The 18152-nt window shown below is 47.8% G+C and overlaps 6 protein-coding genes across 6 annotated transcripts; 5 read left to right on the forward strand and 1 right to left on the reverse strand.

The window, feature by feature from the left end:
- Nucleotides 1–437: 437 nt before the first annotated feature.
- PICMEDRAFT_11696 (hypothetical protein) lies at nt 438–1235 on the forward strand (the record flags this gene model as incomplete). Its single annotated transcript, XM_019159826.1, has 1 exon — nt 438–1235. The coding sequence occupies one exon, from the start codon at nt 438–440 to the stop codon at nt 1233–1235; it is 798 nt and encodes a 265-aa protein (XP_019017833.1).
- Nucleotides 1236–1579: 344 nt separating this feature from the next.
- On the forward strand, nt 1580–3538 carry PICMEDRAFT_32844 (hypothetical protein; the record flags this gene model as incomplete). Its single annotated transcript, XM_019162788.1, has 1 exon — nt 1580–3538. The coding sequence occupies one exon, from the start codon at nt 1580–1582 to the stop codon at nt 3536–3538; it is 1959 nt and encodes a 652-aa protein (XP_019017834.1).
- A 154-nt stretch (nt 3539–3692) lies between these two features.
- On the forward strand, nt 3693–8378 carry PICMEDRAFT_16557 (hypothetical protein). Its single transcript, XM_019161254.1, has one exon. The coding sequence runs from the start codon at nt 4076–4078 to the stop codon at nt 8204–8206; it is 4131 nt and encodes a 1376-aa protein (XP_019017835.1). The 5' UTR covers nt 3693–4075; the 3' UTR covers nt 8207–8378.
- Nucleotides 8346–9023, forward strand: PICMEDRAFT_68130 (hypothetical protein). Its single transcript, XM_019163504.1, has one exon. It carries the CDS (start codon nt 8473–8475, stop codon nt 8890–8892), a length of 420 nt encoding a protein of 139 aa, XP_019017836.1. The 5' UTR covers nt 8346–8472; the 3' UTR covers nt 8893–9023.
- Nucleotides 9024–11967: 2944 nt separating this feature from the next.
- Nucleotides 11968–12687, reverse strand: PICMEDRAFT_11700 (hypothetical protein; the record flags this gene model as incomplete). The annotated part of the gene is made up of 1 exon (XM_019159827.1): nt 11968–12687. The coding sequence occupies one exon, from the start codon at nt 12685–12687 to the stop codon at nt 11968–11970; it is 720 nt and encodes a 239-aa protein (XP_019017837.1).
- A 1214-nt stretch (nt 12688–13901) lies between these two features.
- On the forward strand, nt 13902–18086 carry PICMEDRAFT_28055 (hypothetical protein; the record flags this gene model as incomplete). Its single annotated transcript, XM_019162530.1, has 1 exon — nt 13902–18086. A coding segment is annotated over one exon (4185 nt), but the record flags the coding sequence as incomplete, so codon positions are not given.
- Between the last annotated feature and the right edge of the window lie 66 nt (nt 18087–18152).

The following is an 18152-nucleotide window of genomic DNA, read 5'->3' on the forward strand; positions in this document are numbered from 1 at the left end:
CTCCTCTACCTTCAACGCCGCTATGGGAAACAACGTTTCCTTCTTTTCGTTTATCACTCTGGTTTTGTCCAGTTTCTTTTTATTATAAAACCGCTTTTATTTACAGTTTCCACTTGATACACCTTGACTGGTCTCCATTTTTGCCACCGGTCTCCCTTTTTTCTGTATAATTTGTTTAATTTATAAACTTCAGTTCTAATACAAGTCCTGCCGACTATAATCCTCTTCTACCTACTCCGATGACAATCTGCAGCTCTTATCTGCGTCCGTTCTCTCGCCATTTCCAAAAGATCCCTCGCACTCCATTTGCTCGGCCGTCGCTGGCTGTAGGGGCTTCGTTTTTTATTGTTGCTGCGGATACCGCAGAATAGTTCTTCTCCACAATAGATCCAGCTTTGTGTCCACCGCCAGCAAGATCTACAAGTTCCACCGGCGAAATGACCCAAGACAAGGACTACGGACTTCTCTACCAAGCATATGCCTTCTCGTCGCCCGAGCTGAAAAAACATGAAGATCTCCTCGTCCATACCATCAACAGAGGATACAACGCACCACGATTCCAGTTTAACGTGATCACCTCTCCAAGAATCAAGCACTCTGTCGTCGAAGACCTCTGCGTTGTCCCGGAAGAGTCGAGCTATGCTCTATTCTGCTTCGCCGACCCTCGGGCTGGCGCTAGCAGCACGGACCGCACGTCCACCGTCAAAATCGACGTCGACGAACTGGTCGATGACGCAGCTGCAGCGAGGGAGAAGCTTCTTCAGCTCTACCCGAAGGGAACCATAGATACCCAAAACCCGCGTATCCTCTACGACGACTCGGTGTCGCCAAAGAAAGGCACCACCGAGAAGTTGTGTCTCCCAGCACCAGATAACCAGTTCACGAGCAGGTTCCTCGGAATGGCGTGTCTGAAGCCACGCGGCGGCAGCGGCACCTCCTACGAGCTGACCGGGTTCATCTCGTTCTACCCAGGCGTCGGCACCCATCTGATTCGGACCGTGGAGCAGTTTGCACGGAGCCAACTCGCGGCCACGGACATTTGGATCGCCGCCATAGAGGAACACCTGCTCGGCCAGATGTACTCCAAGTTTGGCTACGAGTTTGTCGAGCGGGTCCTCATACCCGTCTCCGCCGACAGCGGCGGCAAGGTGGCCGACACCCAGGACCATCTTGAGAACGACATCATGGCCAGTCGGGACTTCCATCTCGAGGTTCTGTGCAAGAAGCTGACGTAAGCTGACGGCCCTTTTTCTCGAGAAAAAAGTTTGCCGACGCTTGGTGTCGAGAACGACGGAATGACACAGACATCTTGTAGTGTCATTTTTCTCTTGCGTCAGCTGGCTCGGGTCGGGCTGCCCTTCTTTTCTTCCGTTCTTTTACTTCTGTTCCCTTACTGTTAATGCTTTGTAGTCACGCTTTGTTGTCAATAACAAGACCTTTTTACAAACCGTCGGTTCTTCCTACAGCAGCGCTACGAACTAGCAGCCTTTTTTCAGTCGATAGGAAAAACTATTCGAGTGCAACGAAATCGAAATCGAAATCGAAATCTAAGTTTAAGAAGGTAATACCAAACAGCAAAATGTCTAACGAAGAGTTCTCAAGAGAGGCCCTTGAGTCTGTGCTCAAGCGTCGTTTCTTCTTTGCGCCATCTTTCGAGATCTACGGTGGTGTTTCTGGTTTGTACGACTACGGTCCACCGGGATGTGCGTTGCAGGCCAACATCATTGACGCCTGGAGAAAGCACTTTGTTCTCGAAGAAGACATGTTGGAAGTGGACTGTACCATGCTTACCCCACACGAGGTGTTGAAGACCTCGGGCCACGTCGACAAGTTTGCGGACTGGATGTGCAGAGACTTGAAGACTGGTGAGATCTTTAGAGCAGACCATTTGGTCGAAGAGGTGATTGAGGCCAGATTGAAGGGTGACAAGGAGGCAAGAGGAATTGCGCAAGAGGAGCCAGAGGAGGAGGACGAGCAGAAGAAGAAGAGAAAGAAGAAGGTCAAGGAGATTAAGGCCATAAAGTTGGACGACGAAGTCGTCCAGGAGTACGAGACCATTTTGGCCAAGATTGACGGCTACTCCGGTCCTGAGCTGGGAGCGTTGATGAAGCAATACAACATCGGCAACCCAGCCACCGGTGAGGCTTTGGAGCCTCCAATCGAGTTCAACTTGATGTTTGAGACCGCTATTGGGCCATCTGGACAATTGAAGGGCTACCTCAGACCAGAGACTGCACAGGGCCAGTTTTTGAACTTCAACAAGTTGTTGGACTTCAACAACGAGAGAATGCCATTCGCCTCTGCCTCGATTGGTAAGTCTTTCAGAAACGAGATTTCCCCAAGATCCGGTCTTTTGAGAGTGAGAGAATTTTTGATGGCAGAAATCGAGCACTTTGTTGATCCCGAGAACAAGGCACACGCCAACTTCGACGCCATCAAGGACTTGAAGATTTCTCTTCTTCCAAAGGAGGTCCAGCAGGCCGGTAAGACGGACATCTCCGAAATCACCATCGGCGAGGCTGTTGCCAAGAAGATCATTGACAACGAGACCTTGGGATACTTCATCGGTAGAATTTACCTCTTCCTCGTGAAGATCGGTGTGGACCCGAAGAAGCTGCGTTTCAGACAGCACATGTCGAACGAGATGGCACACTATGCCCAGGACTGCTGGGACGCTGAATTGCAGACGTCCTACGGGTGGATCGAGTGTGTTGGATGTGCTGACAGATCTGCATACGATCTCTCCGTGCACGCTGCAAAGACGAAGGAGAAGCTTGCTGTGAGAGAAGCGTTGAAGGAGCCGCAGACGGTCGAGCTGTACGAGTGCGAGATCGAGAAGAAGAAGTTCGGCCCGCTCTTCAGAAAGGACGCACCGAAGGTCGAGGAGTGGTTGAACACGAGAACGCAGTGCGACCTGGAGGAGCTTGCCAAGGAGCTCGAGCAGAAGTGCAAGATCACCGCCAAGATCGCCAACACGGCGGCCGCGGAGACAGAGATTCCAGACAGCTTGATCAAGATCGAGAAGAAGAAGAAGACCGTCCACGTGAGAGAGTACACTCCGAACGTGATCGAGCCTTCCTTCGGTATCGGCAGAGTCATCTACGCCATCTTCGAGCACAGCTTCTGGACCAGACCCGAGGACTCCGCCAGAGCGGTGCTCTCCTTCCCTCCTCTCGTGGCGCCAACCAAGGTGTTGGTTGTGCCCTTGATGAACAACAAGGAGTTGCAGGACGCTACCAAGACGGTCAAGGCCACCTTGCGCCGTGCCCAGATCCCATTCAAGGTCGACGACTCCGGTGCGTCCATCGGTAAGCGTTACGCCAGAAACGACGAGTTGGGCACCCCCTTCGGCATCACGGTCGACTACGACACCATCCAGGACGGCTCCGTCACCCTCAGAGACAGAGACTCCACCAGCCAGAAGAGAGGTTCGCTTGCCGACGTTGTCGCCGCCGTTGAGGCCATCACCTACAGAGGCGCCTCCTGGGATGAGGGCACCAAGAAGCTTGTTCCTTTCGAGTCCAAGAACGAGGACTGAACCTATATATCTTCCTAATTTCTGTAACCCACCACCCTGTCTAATACGGTGTCCCCCCATGTACCCCCACGACACCCGCTGTGTCATGGCCTTTCTTCGCCCTGGTCGAGACCGCGGCTGTTGGCCTCTTTGACCGTTTTCCGTTTTGCGTCGTCCCCGGGGGAGCAGCTCAGCGAGTGCTCAGCGGCAGCGGTGGGAGGAGGATGTGTCGTACATCACCATCACGACAGCAGAGACAGGCAGGAAGGAGCAGTATAGAATTGATTTAGGGCAACAGGGTGCAGTGGTGTAGCACACGACACACGAGCAGACAGCAAGAGTAGCAGCACGCAGAAGGCAGACGGCAGCACGACGAGCCCCAACACAAAGCCCTCCTTTCCTGCGACCCCACGCTCCACACGTACACACACTAGGCACATTGACACGTCGCCGTTGACAGCCTGAACAGACCGCATCTGATACACGCTCGACCGCTACACTGGTGAAGCGATTGACCGCGGTGTAACACATACACACAAACACATACAAGAGAAACAGATGTCTGACTCGGAATCTGTGAACCTACCACGTCACCGAGGGACGCTGAACATGGACGCCTTGGCCACAGACCGCCCCAGCGAGGAAGAGCTGTACCAGCCGAGCAAGCAGATAGCGCCATTGAAGGAGATTGGAGCGTCTGAGATTATGGAGGAGACCATATCGGATTTCGAAGACGAGGAAGCAGTCGGCAACGGGCACATGAACGGAAACGGGAAGGTGCAGGAGGATGCCAGCGCCAGTCAGGACCCTGTGCCTGACAGAGCGTCGCTTCACCCACACCGCTCCGAGATCACCATGATAACCGAGGAGCTCACGCAGATAAACAACGCAAAATCCGGATTTGACTCCAGCGAAGAAGAGGAAGAAAAAGAAGAGGAAGAAGCAGAGAAGAGGCAGCTGGACAAGGCCGGCGACCAGTCGAATCAACAGCAGGGTCCCACCGAGCGTGCCGAGCAGAGGCATAGCCAGCATGGCAGCCACGTGCAAGGGGACATTGAAATGCAAGAGGACGACGAAGAAGGAGATAGGTCAGAGATTACCACTCCTGAGATGAAGCCTGTAGATAACCTCGACGAGCACGATCTTCTTTTGAGCACCCCTCGTGCCATCACTACCCAGCACAATGCCAACCGCACCCCTAGGTCTCGCCACTCAGCCCACAATGACGCCATCGCAGAGGTCGCCAACTTCGACTTCTCCACCCCGGACCTGCTCGACTTCGACGACCAGCTGAACCAACACCAGACACTTTCTCCGATGATTGGCGAGTTCGAGGGCATGCAGTTGACCAACGAAGAGAACATGCAGCTACTTACCCCAAACAGACAACTGCTTTACAAAAATCTCGAAGTGCCGTCTGAGTCTGCCTTGATGAACGAACGCTTAGACACCCACTCCAACGACTTGACTGAAGACAAGGGCTCGGGCTCTATCTTTGACATAAACCAGCTGAAGATGGATTTGTCTTCCAAAGACTTGAAACCCCCCTTTGCCACAAACATGAAAACGGCAGCCTCTTCAGACCTCGACTTCAACTCGATCATTGAGAACTATAACCAGATCGACAACGGAATAACTGCTTCCACCAACAGCCTCGACTTTGTGCAAGAAAGTCACCGAGGCGGGGAGAAAACCCAACCCTCCAGCGCCGGCGCCGGCACTATTGCAAACACACATGCAAATGTGCTCAATAAAAGCACCAGCAACACAACAGTCACTCAAAAAGCCGACAATCTGAACTCTACATTAAACGAGCGGTCTTCTTCCACTTTACCCTCCGACCCAACATCATTTACTAGCAACTCTTCGAGGGGCCATGCAAGGTCCAACTCTATACCTCATGATATAAAAACGAGACAGCTACCGAAAACATCAAACTCAGTGCAGGATCTCCCCAACAAGCAAAAGAAGAAGAAAAAGCTTTTCAACGGGTTTACCAAAGTGTTTGGCATGAACTCAAGCTCTCGTTCGTTATCTCAAGACCTGAAAATATCCGCTCCTAAGAATGTAGTTTTGAAGACACATGTTAGTTACGATTCAGAAACTCAAACTTACAAAGACCTACCTCAGGAATGGGCAAGGATACTTACGGCCCAGGGCATATCTGTTGCCGAGCAGCAGGCGAATCCGGTAGAAGCAAAGGAAGTCCTAAAGTTTTACTCTGAAGCTTATGGTAAGGGAGGCATGCCAGGAGAAGGAGATAAGTTCATGGACGTTTCATCGAGAAACCGTACTAAACGATCTTCAAGTGATAGCGATTTCATGGACTCGACTCAAGAAGTTGCTCAAGACTCTTCCAACGAGACGACACATATCACGACGGACACATCCAACAGTTATCCAAGACAATCATACAAGAGTGATACATCACTCTCTTCTGCCGCCAATAGAAACTTGTATCAAACGCCTAGAACAGAGAATAGCAACTTTTCTAACACTCAAACAAGTCCAACTTTCGACAGCAAGGGCGATATCGAGTACATACCGAAAAGACACGCACCGCCACCTCCTCCATCTGCTTCTACGGTTTCTTCATCTGCTAACCAAACTAGAACCCCATCTTCTAGTGGAAGTAAATCAATCTCATTATCAAGACATGCTTCTCTTTCAAATGCTCGTAAACATCTTGGCTCCAATAATACCTCTCCAGTGACAAATAAAAGGGTTATAAGCTCTGGTAGTACTGGAAGAAGTGCGCCAAACTCACCTTCCACTTCCATCATTGAATCTTTCTCTCGTCGTTTCAGCAAAAAGAGATCAGCAACGAATGCAGCCGATTACAAACCACGCATTATCCATCTGTCGGAGGGTATAACGAACCCTGATGGACCTATTCAAATTTCTACACCAGCTCAAGCAAGTACCACTGCTTTTATTAGTAAGGGAAGTTTGAGCCCTGCAATTTTGTCCAACTATGGGTCACCAAACGTTAGCGATACACATTCATTGAGTTACCACGAGCCAAAACGCGCACCACCACCACCACCTTCAACGTTCACATCTAAGTCTGCGTTAGATCCCTCACAAGGTTCAACAGCTGATGAATTCTTAGCGCCTGAACCTTTCTCAACACTCAAATCCCCTGTTTCTCTATCGAAAGACATTCCTCCAATGAGTGATGTCAATGATATAATTGAGGAAGAAAACGACGAAGTAAATGAAGATATGTTTAAGATGAACACAACAGAGAAGGACATCAGGACAAGCCATCAAGTTTCAAAGCCGGAAGAAGATGAGCTACAACGTCCTACTGAAGATGAACTAAAGGCAAAAATTGATAAAAGCTTACCTCCAGTTCCTTTCCCAGCTACTACTCCAGCAACTGGTAACGAAGACAAGAGGAAGAGTCAAGAGGATTCAAGGCTATCCTCGACTAAAGACAAGCAATCAATTCCCCCTATTCCAATTGCGCCTCCGGTTTCCGCTCCTGCGAAGTCTTCAAAGAAACAAATGTCAGAGGAAGAACAAGAGAGACGTCGTGAGATACGCCGGGCGAAGGATGTCAAATACATGAGAAAGCTTCGTGAGATTTGTTCGCAGAAGGATCCAAGCGAAAGGTACCATGATCTTGTAAAAATTGGCCAGGGTGCATCTGGTGGTGTTTACACTGCCTATGATAACGTCACCAATCAATGTGTTGCAATCAAGCAAATGGAGCTGGAAAAGCAACCTAAAAAAGAGCTGATTATCAACGAAATCCTTGTCATGAAAGGTTCAAAGCATGGCAATATTGTCAACTTCATTGAGTCCTATCTACTCAAAAAGAATCTATGGGTTGTTATGGAATACATGGAGGGTGGATCTTTGACAGATATCGTCACTCATAGTATTATGACCGAAGGACAAACGGGTGCAGTTTGCCGTGAAACGTTGAAAGGTTTGAGATTTCTTCACTCAAAAGGTATCATTCATCGTGATATTAAATCTGACAATATTTTACTTTCTTTGACTGGTGATATCAAGCTAACTGACTTTGGTTTCTGTGCACAAATCAAAGACCATGCATCCAAGCGTAACACGATGGTGGGTACACCATATTGGATGGCACCTGAGATTGTCAAAAAGAAGGCTTATGGTCCCAAAGTCGACTTATGGTCTCTTGGTATCATGACTATTGAAATGATAGAAGGTGAACCACCTTATTTGAATGAGACACCACTGCGTGCGCTATTTTTGATCACCACAAACGGCAAGCCGCAGTTGAAAGAGAGGGAGTCTCTGAGCTCTGAACTGCAAGAATTCCTTGACGCTTGTCTAGAGGTCAATCCCGATAAACGTGCTAATAGCGTTCAACTGTTGAATTCCAAGTTTATTGAAATGGCGGCTAACAATTTAACATTGGCGCCACTTGTTCAACTAGCCCGGACTGAAAAGCAGAAAGAGCAGGAACAAGATCAAGAGCAGGAACAGCAGGATAGCGAAGAAGATCCAGATCATGAACAAGAAGATTATGAAGAACAAGAGTACGTACAGGAACACGTGAGATCAAACGTACAGGAATACGTATCGGATCAAGAAGAAGAAGGAGAAGAAGAAGAACAAGAAAAAAATCAATTACATCAACACGGACACGAACCCCTACAGCACGACACCGAGAGGGATACTTTAGAAGAATTCAACAACGCATAGTTACTGTGTAACGACTTTTTTATAGCTTAGACGTAATGCATTAAATACACACATCATAAAAGCTGTAAGTTAGTTGCATAGAGAACTTGAAATTGGTCGCCTTTTTTTTTGAGTGTGCGCTTCCAGAAAGAGCAGTTGGGCCGAAGCCGAGAAAAGAAGCCAAAGGTGGATGGGCTTACTGATAACGTTGTAAATCAAATCATATCGAATCAAACGAAGCAACGTAGGTCAGAATAAAGGTCACACGAACGAATACTTTCAAGAACATGCCAGGAGAAATAGAGAAGCCAGTTTTTAGGAAAGGGAGGAGCAGGTTAGGGTGTACGAATTGTAAGAAGAGCAAAGTGAAATGTGATGAGGTGCATCCATCATGCAAAAGGTGTCTTAAACGGGGAACACATTGCTCCTATCCGTTCCAAGTCTCATTCGAAAAAATCATGGGGATGCCGCAAGATGAAAAAATGAAATCTAAGAAATACGGGAAAATAACAACGTTGCAAACGCTCCCTTATCAGCCTGATGAAAGTAGTAGTAATGAAAAAAACAACACAAATGGTTACTCAAAACCTGCAGCTGCATCTGAATTCTTACGGTCCCTTATTAAGAAAAACGAGCAAGACCGATCAAAGGTTGACAGCATTGATGATTTTGCTAAAGTGGTCCAGGTGAAATCGAAAAAAGGCTAAATGCCAGACCTCCATTAAGGGTATTTTATATAATGTAATTTTAGTTTTACTTTGGTAGTGCCTGTTGGGGACTGTAAAAACATATTTTGTACTTTGATGTTAATACGAATGAGAAGGAAAAAATTATTTGGATAAACACTCTTACAGATTTGCATAATACATAGAAGGGAAAAAAATACATGTTAAACTATCATACAGGTTCGTCATGATAGGAAGAGGTAAGAGAAAAGAATCAAGCGGTTTCTGAACTTCCATCACCATTGTCATTATTGTCGGAACGATTATCGTTTTCATCGCTATCAGAGGAGCTGTTTTCGCCGATCACAATATATTTTGCTTGCACAAACATCATTTTCGCCATAGCTCCACCTGTGTTAACAAACTGATAGTAGTTACCCATTGGTATCTCAAAGGAACAGCCTTCTGTGACTGTGAAGTTGTTCCGGCTTAAGGTGACTTCCACTTCACCACTTATGACATAGAATATAAAGTAGGTGTCATGGTTCGATTTGACTGCTTTCTTAGCACCAGAAGGTAGTTCGATGATACCACCACCACAGAACTCGCAGTCTTGATCAAACAAAGTTCCAACCTTGAAGTATTCGTCTTCACTTTTGATTATTGTGACATTTTTGTAAGAACCAGGAGCATATGCAACAGTACGCTCGACTTGCTTTTCTGTTCCCGGCCCTTCAAAGATAGATAGTGCCAATGAGCCATCTCCGGTCCCTTGCCATCCAGTGGGTGGGAGATCGAGAGATGTATTTCCGTTGTCAACTGGGTTTTCCTCATTGCTAGTGGACGTCTTTGGCTTCTTGAGCCGTGACCGGGATATTGAGGAATTGTTTTCAGTCACTTCACTTTTCCTCTTCAAAGTTCTTTTAGCTGGTTTCAAGTCTGCTGCCTTCTTCTCGTGCGCTTTGATACCATTTCGTACTTCTGGGTGGCCGCCACTTTCAGTTCTAGGCTTCGGAACGCTTTTTGGTTCAGAAGGCTTTCCAGATGCTTTAGGCTTACGGCCTCTCTTTTTCTTGGGTTCTTCGATTAACTTGACTGTTTCGATCTCTTTGTCATTTGCGAACGAACTCGATTTGAGTGCCTTCTTTTTCGTAGCTGGAGCACGTTTTGGAGACTCTTCCTTTGCGCTCTTTGTTTTCCGTTGACGAGATTGCGGAGTTGCATGTGCGTTGTTAGTGTCGGGTCTGTGCAGAACGTTATCGACACTCTTGACAATGACACCATTAACCTTTTCAGTTTTGTACAGTATTTTCTCGTTTTTCCAGCTTGCAACTGGGGCAACACGGGTTCTTGTTGATCGACGGATGGGAGTTGCTGGCTGCGCAGACTTTGCCTTAGAGTTCTGCCTTGATGCTGCCTTGGGTTTGGCTGGGACAAGCATTTTAGACACCTTGGAGTCTGTCCTAGTTGCCTTTGCTGGTATTCGAGAAACAGTGTCCATGGACTTACTCTTTCGGGCGATGGTTGCTTTGGAGTCATGTGCCGAAAGTTCGTCGTCGGTAGACTCATTTTCAGACGCAGAGTCAATAAGCTCCGATGTGGAGTAGCTTTTAACAGCAGCTTTTCTTTTGAGCAGATTGTTTGCCTTTCTGTCTTGCATCGAGTTGTTCTGGTCATCTTTTGATCTGATGAACTCCACGATATCAGTTGTGGTGACAGGCTTTTCATTCTTTGCCTGCAGCTTTGGCTTTGCTCTAGATCTAGGTTTTGCCTCATTGTTTTCTTGCTCCAGTAGCGCTTGATCTTGGATATCTTCTGAGGTTTTGTCAGCATCACCGGTGTGACCGTTTTCAACGTCTTCAGCCTGATCCGCAACCGCTCTGTCGTTTTTCTTCGGTGATGTGGCCGGCTGGCTTATGACTTGCGTCAGTAGGGGCGAGCTTTCCTTCTCCAACGCCGCCCTCAGCTCGTCGTTGTTGCTGTACGAGACAAGTTTTTCGGTCGGCTCTTCCGACACCGGGTCTACTGCTTTCGCATCTGCTTCCAGCTTGCCGTCGAGGGGTTCAGAAAATGGTGCTACGTCGGATAGCCTGCCTGGCGGGTTTGCCGGGCTCACCTGGCTCTCCTTCTCGGCCACAGCATCGTCCAGGGGCGCCCGCTCGTCCTCCTCCATGACGACGTTCAGCACGCCGACGCCGGTCTCTGCCGGCTCCGGGTCTGCGTTCGTTATATCCTGCGGCTCGAACTTCGAGCTCCTCGTGTTCTTGTTCAACGCCATGTTCTTGGTCAACTTCGAGCCGTTGGCGGTGTGCGTGAGCAGCGGCTTGTTCGACAGCACCGTGCTGCTGTTAGACGCGGGCGAGCCGGTGATCGACGTGAGCGTCCTGTGGGGTATTCTGATCGGCGTGCCGATGTCCTCAGCCCTCTTTATCGCCTCCTCCAGGTCCATGTCGCTGTCTGTGTCGCTGCCGCCGTCAATGCTGGCGCTGCCATTGGCATTGACGGAGCTGGCGCTCCCGGCGTCTGGCCTGTCCGCCTCCAGCCTGTCCGCCTCCGGCTTCTCCGCCTCTCCGGCCTCCTGCTCCTCCGCTTCCCTCACCTCCTCCAACATGCCTCCCGCTTGCGACGTCCTGCTGTCCTTTGTCGGCGACCCCGCCTGCAGCTCCTGCAGCTTCGAAAACCGCATCGACAGCCGCTTCACGGGCGACGTCGTCGTCGTCTCCTGCGACTCGAACTCGTCGTCTGACAAGAAAAACTCCTTCGGGTCTTCCAACCCGTTGGCTCCGCGTGTCGGCGTCCATGTCACCTGGAATCCCGTCTTCCTGCCCACCTTCCCAGGGTAGAGAGAGCTGTCGCTTTTTCTGTAGCCGCCACCCATAGCCGTCTGTGTCCCTGTGTCCTTGCTTGCCTCCACAAACCGCCCTGCATCCCGCCTGTTCCCTCTTGCCTTGGCTCCGTCAGCCTTCCCGTCTTCATCCCGTCTCCCCAAAGCTCACCAACCGCTAATCGCACCGGGAAAGTGGGACAAAACGCGAAAAAGTAAGGGTGGGGGAGTCACATGACTGCAGGGTTCAGTTTTATACAGTTTAGATGATTAGATACGATACAGATAGGAAACTAGGGGTTGGCGGTCTCTGGGTCGAGGAGGACAACGACGTCGCTGGTGTCGCCGTCGTGGAAGGCGTAGATCTTGACCTTGAAGGCGGCGCAGGCGACGCCGAAGGTCTTCATGATCAAGGCCTGGGTGACGTCGAGAGTGTGGCCCTGCTCGACAACGGTGACAGGCTCGGTGAGGGTGATCTTGCCCTGCACCATCTTGGTTGGGAGCTTGAACTTGTTTCTCAAGGTGGGCTCCATCGAGTGGGACATAGGCACGTCCTCCTCGACGGGGATCTGGCCGCCGCGGGAGTACACGACGCCCTGGGGGAGCGCAAACGTTATGGGCGATCTGGTCTTGGCTCTGGCGTAGTCCTTCTTCTCGTACGAGGCGAAGTACTGCGCCACGGTCTCCGGGCTCTCGTCCGTGAGCAGCAGCCCGATCAGCCCGTCGTCGAAGCGGGCGAGCTTGTGGAGCTCGTTCTTGTACTCCTCCTCCGGCGTCTGGCCAAGCGCCTTCTGCAGCACCTTCTTCTTGCCGAGAACGAGCTTCGAGCCCGCCCAGTCCTTCCGGATGTCCTGGAGCACAGGCGTGCGGACGTCGTCGAGCCCCAACACGTATGTGTACCTGAACTTGTCGAGGCCCTCTCTGATCTCATCGAATATTCTCACCTTGTTCTCCTTCCCCTTTCTGTCGGTCTGCGCCAACGTCACCAACTTGGATCTCTTTGATCTAGGCATGCTGTGTCTTGCTGTGCTGTGCTGTGCTGTGCTGTGCTGTGCTGTGCTCTACGCTGCTGCTTGACCTCTGCCTTTCCTTCTTCTCTTTCCTTCCTCCACTGAAAAGGCCAGGAAAAATTTTGTACCGAAAAAAAAGAAGAAAAAAAATTCCGGGAGGCCCTGGTGCTGAAAGAGGAAATTTCGATTTTCTCGGGTTTCCTGTGTGAGGGCGAGTCGGATCGACCAGATACTGGGGTAGCTGAGCAGAGAGAGGCTGTGACGGTGGCAAGGAGGACTGTGACGGGTGCAAGAGGACGGTGGACAGGCGTGGAGAGACACAGAACGTCGCCAGAGCAGCAGACCGCACGGACGGCACAGCAACAGGAGCAGCGTGCAGCAGAAAGCACACAATGGACGACAAACAGGTACACGCAGATAGCGATGTTGAGCTGTCGGACGTCGGCTCATCGGCCGACGGGGCGCAGAGAAGGGTCCTGAGGGCTGCGAGGGCTGCCAGGACGGCTGGCGGCAGCCAGGACGAGGACGAGAACGGAGAGGACGAGGAGGACGACGAAGAGGCGGTGCTACGGCGGCTGACGGGCAACTATCGGCGGTTTTCGGAGACACAGCGGTCGAGGAGCCGGGCAGAGGAGGTCGATGCACAGGCTGCGTTCGAGAGCGGGGAAACGGACGGGTTCGGCGGGGACCGGCACGGCAACGTGCAGATTCTGGCGAGGAGCCTGAGCAGCCAGGACCACGGTGAGTCGTTCATCGAGGAGGATGAGGATGAAGCGGAGGAGGATGAGGATGATGACGATGAGGAGGAAGAGGAAGACGAGGAGGAGGCGGAGGAGGACGAGGAGGAGGACGAGGAGCGCGCCAGAGATGGAGGCAACACGGAGAACGAGGAGGACGACTACGAGGACGAGGACGAGGATGAAGACGACGGCGACTTCTCGCGGTCAGCGGCCATCAGACTGCTGGCAAACGCCATCTCGGGCAGCTCGGCGTCGACTCGAGGGTTGTCCGAGTTCGAGTCTTTCATTTCCGACAGATTGGGCTACTTCGGCAGCGGCAGCGGCGGCCGCAACGGCGACCCCGCTGGGAACAGGGCCACCCCCATAAACAGCAGCAACAGCAGCCACGGCAACAGCAGCGCCCCTGCCCGAGGCGGCGGACGATCCGAGATGACCAGACTCTTGCTGGACCACTTGATGCCCTCCTCCACCTCGGCTAGAATCTCCGACCTCATCGACGCGATGAGCACCCACAAGGACCCCTACCTCGTCATGGAGACGTTGAACGAGATCTCCAACTCCCTCTTGATGATGACGAGCATACAGTCAGAACGCCAGGTCCCGACCTATCTCTTGGCGGAAAAACTTGTCGCTGTGATCAGCGGGTACCCAGACCACCTGGAGCTACAGGTGGCGGCATGCCGCTGCATATACAACCTCGCAGAGGTCAACTACGAGCTCATGCACGAGATCGTCTCCGCCGGCGTGATTGAATGCTTGAACTCGAAACTCCTAGATCTCAGCTATATTGATATGGCCGAGCAAGCCCTACAAGCGTTGGAGATCATTTCCCGCAAGGCGGGAAAGCAATGCTTGAATAAGGGCTCCGTCCCTATAGTCTTGACGTTCCTAGACTTTTTCACCATCCATACCCAACGGAAGGCCTTACAAGTGGCTGCAAACGCCTCCGTTTTCATCCCCAAGACAAAGTACAATGACATCATCGACGTCTTCCCAACCATAAAAAACGTCGCCACACAATACACGGACGCCCAATGCGTCGAATCTGCATGGATTTTTATTGCCAACACTATCAGGAACATTTATACGACCCCCGAGGTTTTAACAGCTATGATCGATCTAGAGTTCATCAAAAAATTATTCGAGATTTTTCCACTTTGCTTGGGCAACGGTACGAAATCGTCAGGATTGGTCACATTCAAAACTTGCATTTTATTATTGGATTCCCTGTCTCTTCTAACCAGCTACTCCCCCGAATTCTCTAACAATCTGCTACAGGAATGTGATATTGGTTCAATGATAATGCAGATTTTCCTCTCCTACGAACATGATGATGTATCCCATTCTAAAAATAGCACAGTAACCATCGATGCATTGTTAAAATGCCCCAAAGAGCTTTTGGTAACATTACTCAAACTTATATCCTCCATAATACCGTTGAACTCAACAGCAATAAAGAGTCAGCAAAAAACTGATATAGGCAATTACACCTTAGTGCCTGAAGAGAAACATAACATAAATGCAGAAAAAATTATACTAATCAAATCCAATTCTGAATCGTTACATGATTTCAATCTCTTAATTTTTCCTCTACTTTTGAACATTTATGATGCCACTGTCGAGTTTAAGGTTAGACGGCTAGTTTTGCTATCAGTATTGAGGATGATATATATGAGTTCTCCTGATGAACTGAAGTCAATCATTTTCAAATCTAAAATAACTTCAATTTTAGCATCAACGATTAATCGTGGGAAAAACCTCTTGCAACATACGATAAAGAATTCCAAAAACAGTGAAGATTTCAAACACTATTCGTTGATTTTTGGCTCACTTCTTATAATACAAAGTTTGATCAATGGAAACCCTGTGACTTTCTTGGAAAGCTTCACAAAGGAAGGTTTGATTGCACAGATACAAGAATTCACTTTGGCTACCACTGAGGAATACAACAAAATAGTAGATACCAGTGAAACAATTGGTGAAGAAGCTGAAGGGTTTTCAAACAGTTCTGGGTCGAATGCTGATCATGCAGGAAGCGAAGCAGTAAATGAGGATGAGGATGGTGATGGTGACTACGAGAACTGGGTAGAAGATGATAATAATGATGACGAAACAGGCACAAGTGCGGATGATGCTGAAACTTTCGGTGAGTCTTCTAGTGTACTCCATCATTTCAAATCCATCAACCAATCTTTTAGCATCCTGGATGATGGGTTGAAACTATTGTCATTAAGGACTATCTTGGAATCTTTGCTTTCTTTATCAAGTTCGATTAACTTTGACTATGAAACTCTTTCAGTGTCAAACAATTTCACCAAGTCGGAGAGTATGAAGTTTCTGGAAACTTTTATCTCCACTTTAAGGGGCGACCTGACCTTAGTCTCAGAGAATGAATGGATTGATTTATGGACTAAATTTGCGACCATTTTAGATTCGAGCTCCAATAACAAATCTACTTCCAGTTTTGAACTAGTCTCTTCTGGGATAATCAATGAACTATTGCACACTTTTCAAGGCCGAAAGAATTTTGAATCACCAGTTTGCAAGACATTTCTGTATATATTTTGCTCTGCCCTGAGTCCATGTGTTAACGAGAAAACATCTCCTTTGTTTTTCCTAGTAAAGAAATTAGAGGAATCGTTGGATAGAAATGAATCTTTTGATATAGTCGGATCCGATTCGGACGCATCACAAAGTTCAAGGTTCCGTGCCGCTTCAATGACTAAACAAATGAGAATCAAACTTGTTCCTATGGACTCAGAGAGTAGCGACAAGAACAAAAGTGTGTTATTGGTGGTACAGGCAATCGCCACATTTGAAAGCATACAAAATTTTATTAAAAACTCGAAATCAATCAACCTTGGCAATAACTTTAATTTGAATTCTTCTTCTCTTGATGATGACTACCATTATGAGTTCTTTATTGACAATGAGAGAATTCCATCAGATGCAACAATATTTGGTGTTATATATAAGTCTTCAGAAAATCAACGGAATTTGAACGATTTGAAGGGAGATCTGCTGAAGCAAGCCCACGTTATCAAATACAAGTATGTTCCTGGTAAACTAATTCCAGACGATAGCTCGGCTTTTGAAGAAACAGTAGATGATGCTCTTACAAATATTGGAGAGAAAAGTACCATAGATACATTACAACTGTTAAAGATCTTGTATACTATGAACCAGAATGTTCAAAATCCAAGTACCTCAGAGGTCTTATTTTTGAATTATAAGCTCTCGGCAAAGTTGAACCGCCAATTGGATGAACCACTTTTGGTTGCTAGTGGAATTTTACCTGATTGGGCTATTATCATTCCAAGAGAGTTTCCGTTTCTATTTCCATTAGAAACACGCCTATTCTTTTTGAAATCAACTTCCTTTGGCTACTCTAGACTTATTGACTTCTGGTCTTCAAAGTCAAAGGAGGAGGATTCAAACTCAACTACAAGAAATCCAATGTTAGGTAGATCAATAAGACACAAACTTAGGATATCCCGGGATAGAATCTTTTCAAGTGCTGTCAAGGTAATGGAAAATTATGCAACAAATCCAGGTCTCATTGAGATCGAATACTTTGGTGAGGTTGGATCAGGCTTAGGACCTACACTAGAATTTTATTCTAATGTTTCCAAGGAATTTGGGAGACTAAAATTGCGTATGTGGAGAAGTGATCAATACTCTAAACTTCAGTACAATAATGAACTTTATGTACATGACGATCACGGGCTATTCCCGAGGCCACTTCATAAATTGGATCCACACTTGAATAATACTTTATTGTACTTCAAGGTTTTGGGCAAATTTCTAGCAAGATCATTCTTGGATTCAAGAATAGTTGATTTTCACTTCAATCCTTTATTTTTTGAAATTGCAATGAAGTATTCTGCCACGAAAAGTTTTGTGCATGATATTTCGGATTCGATAAAGAAAATAAAAAGTGTGGACCAAAGTTTGAGCTCATCTCTACAACATTTGAAACTTTATCTCGATGAATTCGCTCGTATTCCTGAAGCAGACTGGGAAGAAGTTCAAATCTCAGGATGTAAGGTTACCGATTTAATGCTCACATTTGTTTTGCCGGGCTACGAAGAAATCAAATTGATTCCAGATGGGGATGAAATTGGAGTGAATAGTTCAAATTTAGGAATGTACATCAACAAAATAATTGACTTTACCATCTATGGGGGTATCGAAAATCAAATAAAGTCTTTTGTTTCAGGATTTTCTGAAATTTTTCCATTTACTTCTATGATTTTGTTTTCTGCTGAAGAATTGACCAGATTATCAGGAAATGATGTCGAAAACTGGAACGTGGAGACATTGATAACTATGATTCATGCAGACCATGGATATAACAACAAATCTTCACAAGTTGAATGGCTAATCCAGATAATGTCAAATTTTGACAAAGATGAGCGGAGGAAGTTTTTGAAATTTATCACAGGATCACCTAGATTACCATTTGAAGGATTCAAAGGGTTATCCCCTCCTTTCACAGTTGTATTGAAACATTGCGAAGATAAATTGCAGCCTGATGATTATTTGCCAAGTGTAATGACATGCGCAAACTATTTGAAGTTGCCTTGTTATACCAGTAAGGAAGTAATGTATACCAAAATTGTACAGGCTATGAACGAAGGAAATGACTCATTTCTTCTCTCATAGCCTATGCAGAAAGTTTTATAAAGAAAGGAACATAATTTACACAATTTGCTTTTATTTTTTTGG

This window comes from Pichia membranifaciens (assembly GCF_001661235.1).
Source record: "Pichia membranifaciens NRRL Y-2026 unplaced genomic scaffold PICMEscaffold_3, whole genome shotgun sequence".
Taxonomy (NCBI): domain Eukaryota; kingdom Fungi; phylum Ascomycota; class Pichiomycetes; order Pichiales; family Pichiaceae; genus Pichia; species Pichia membranifaciens.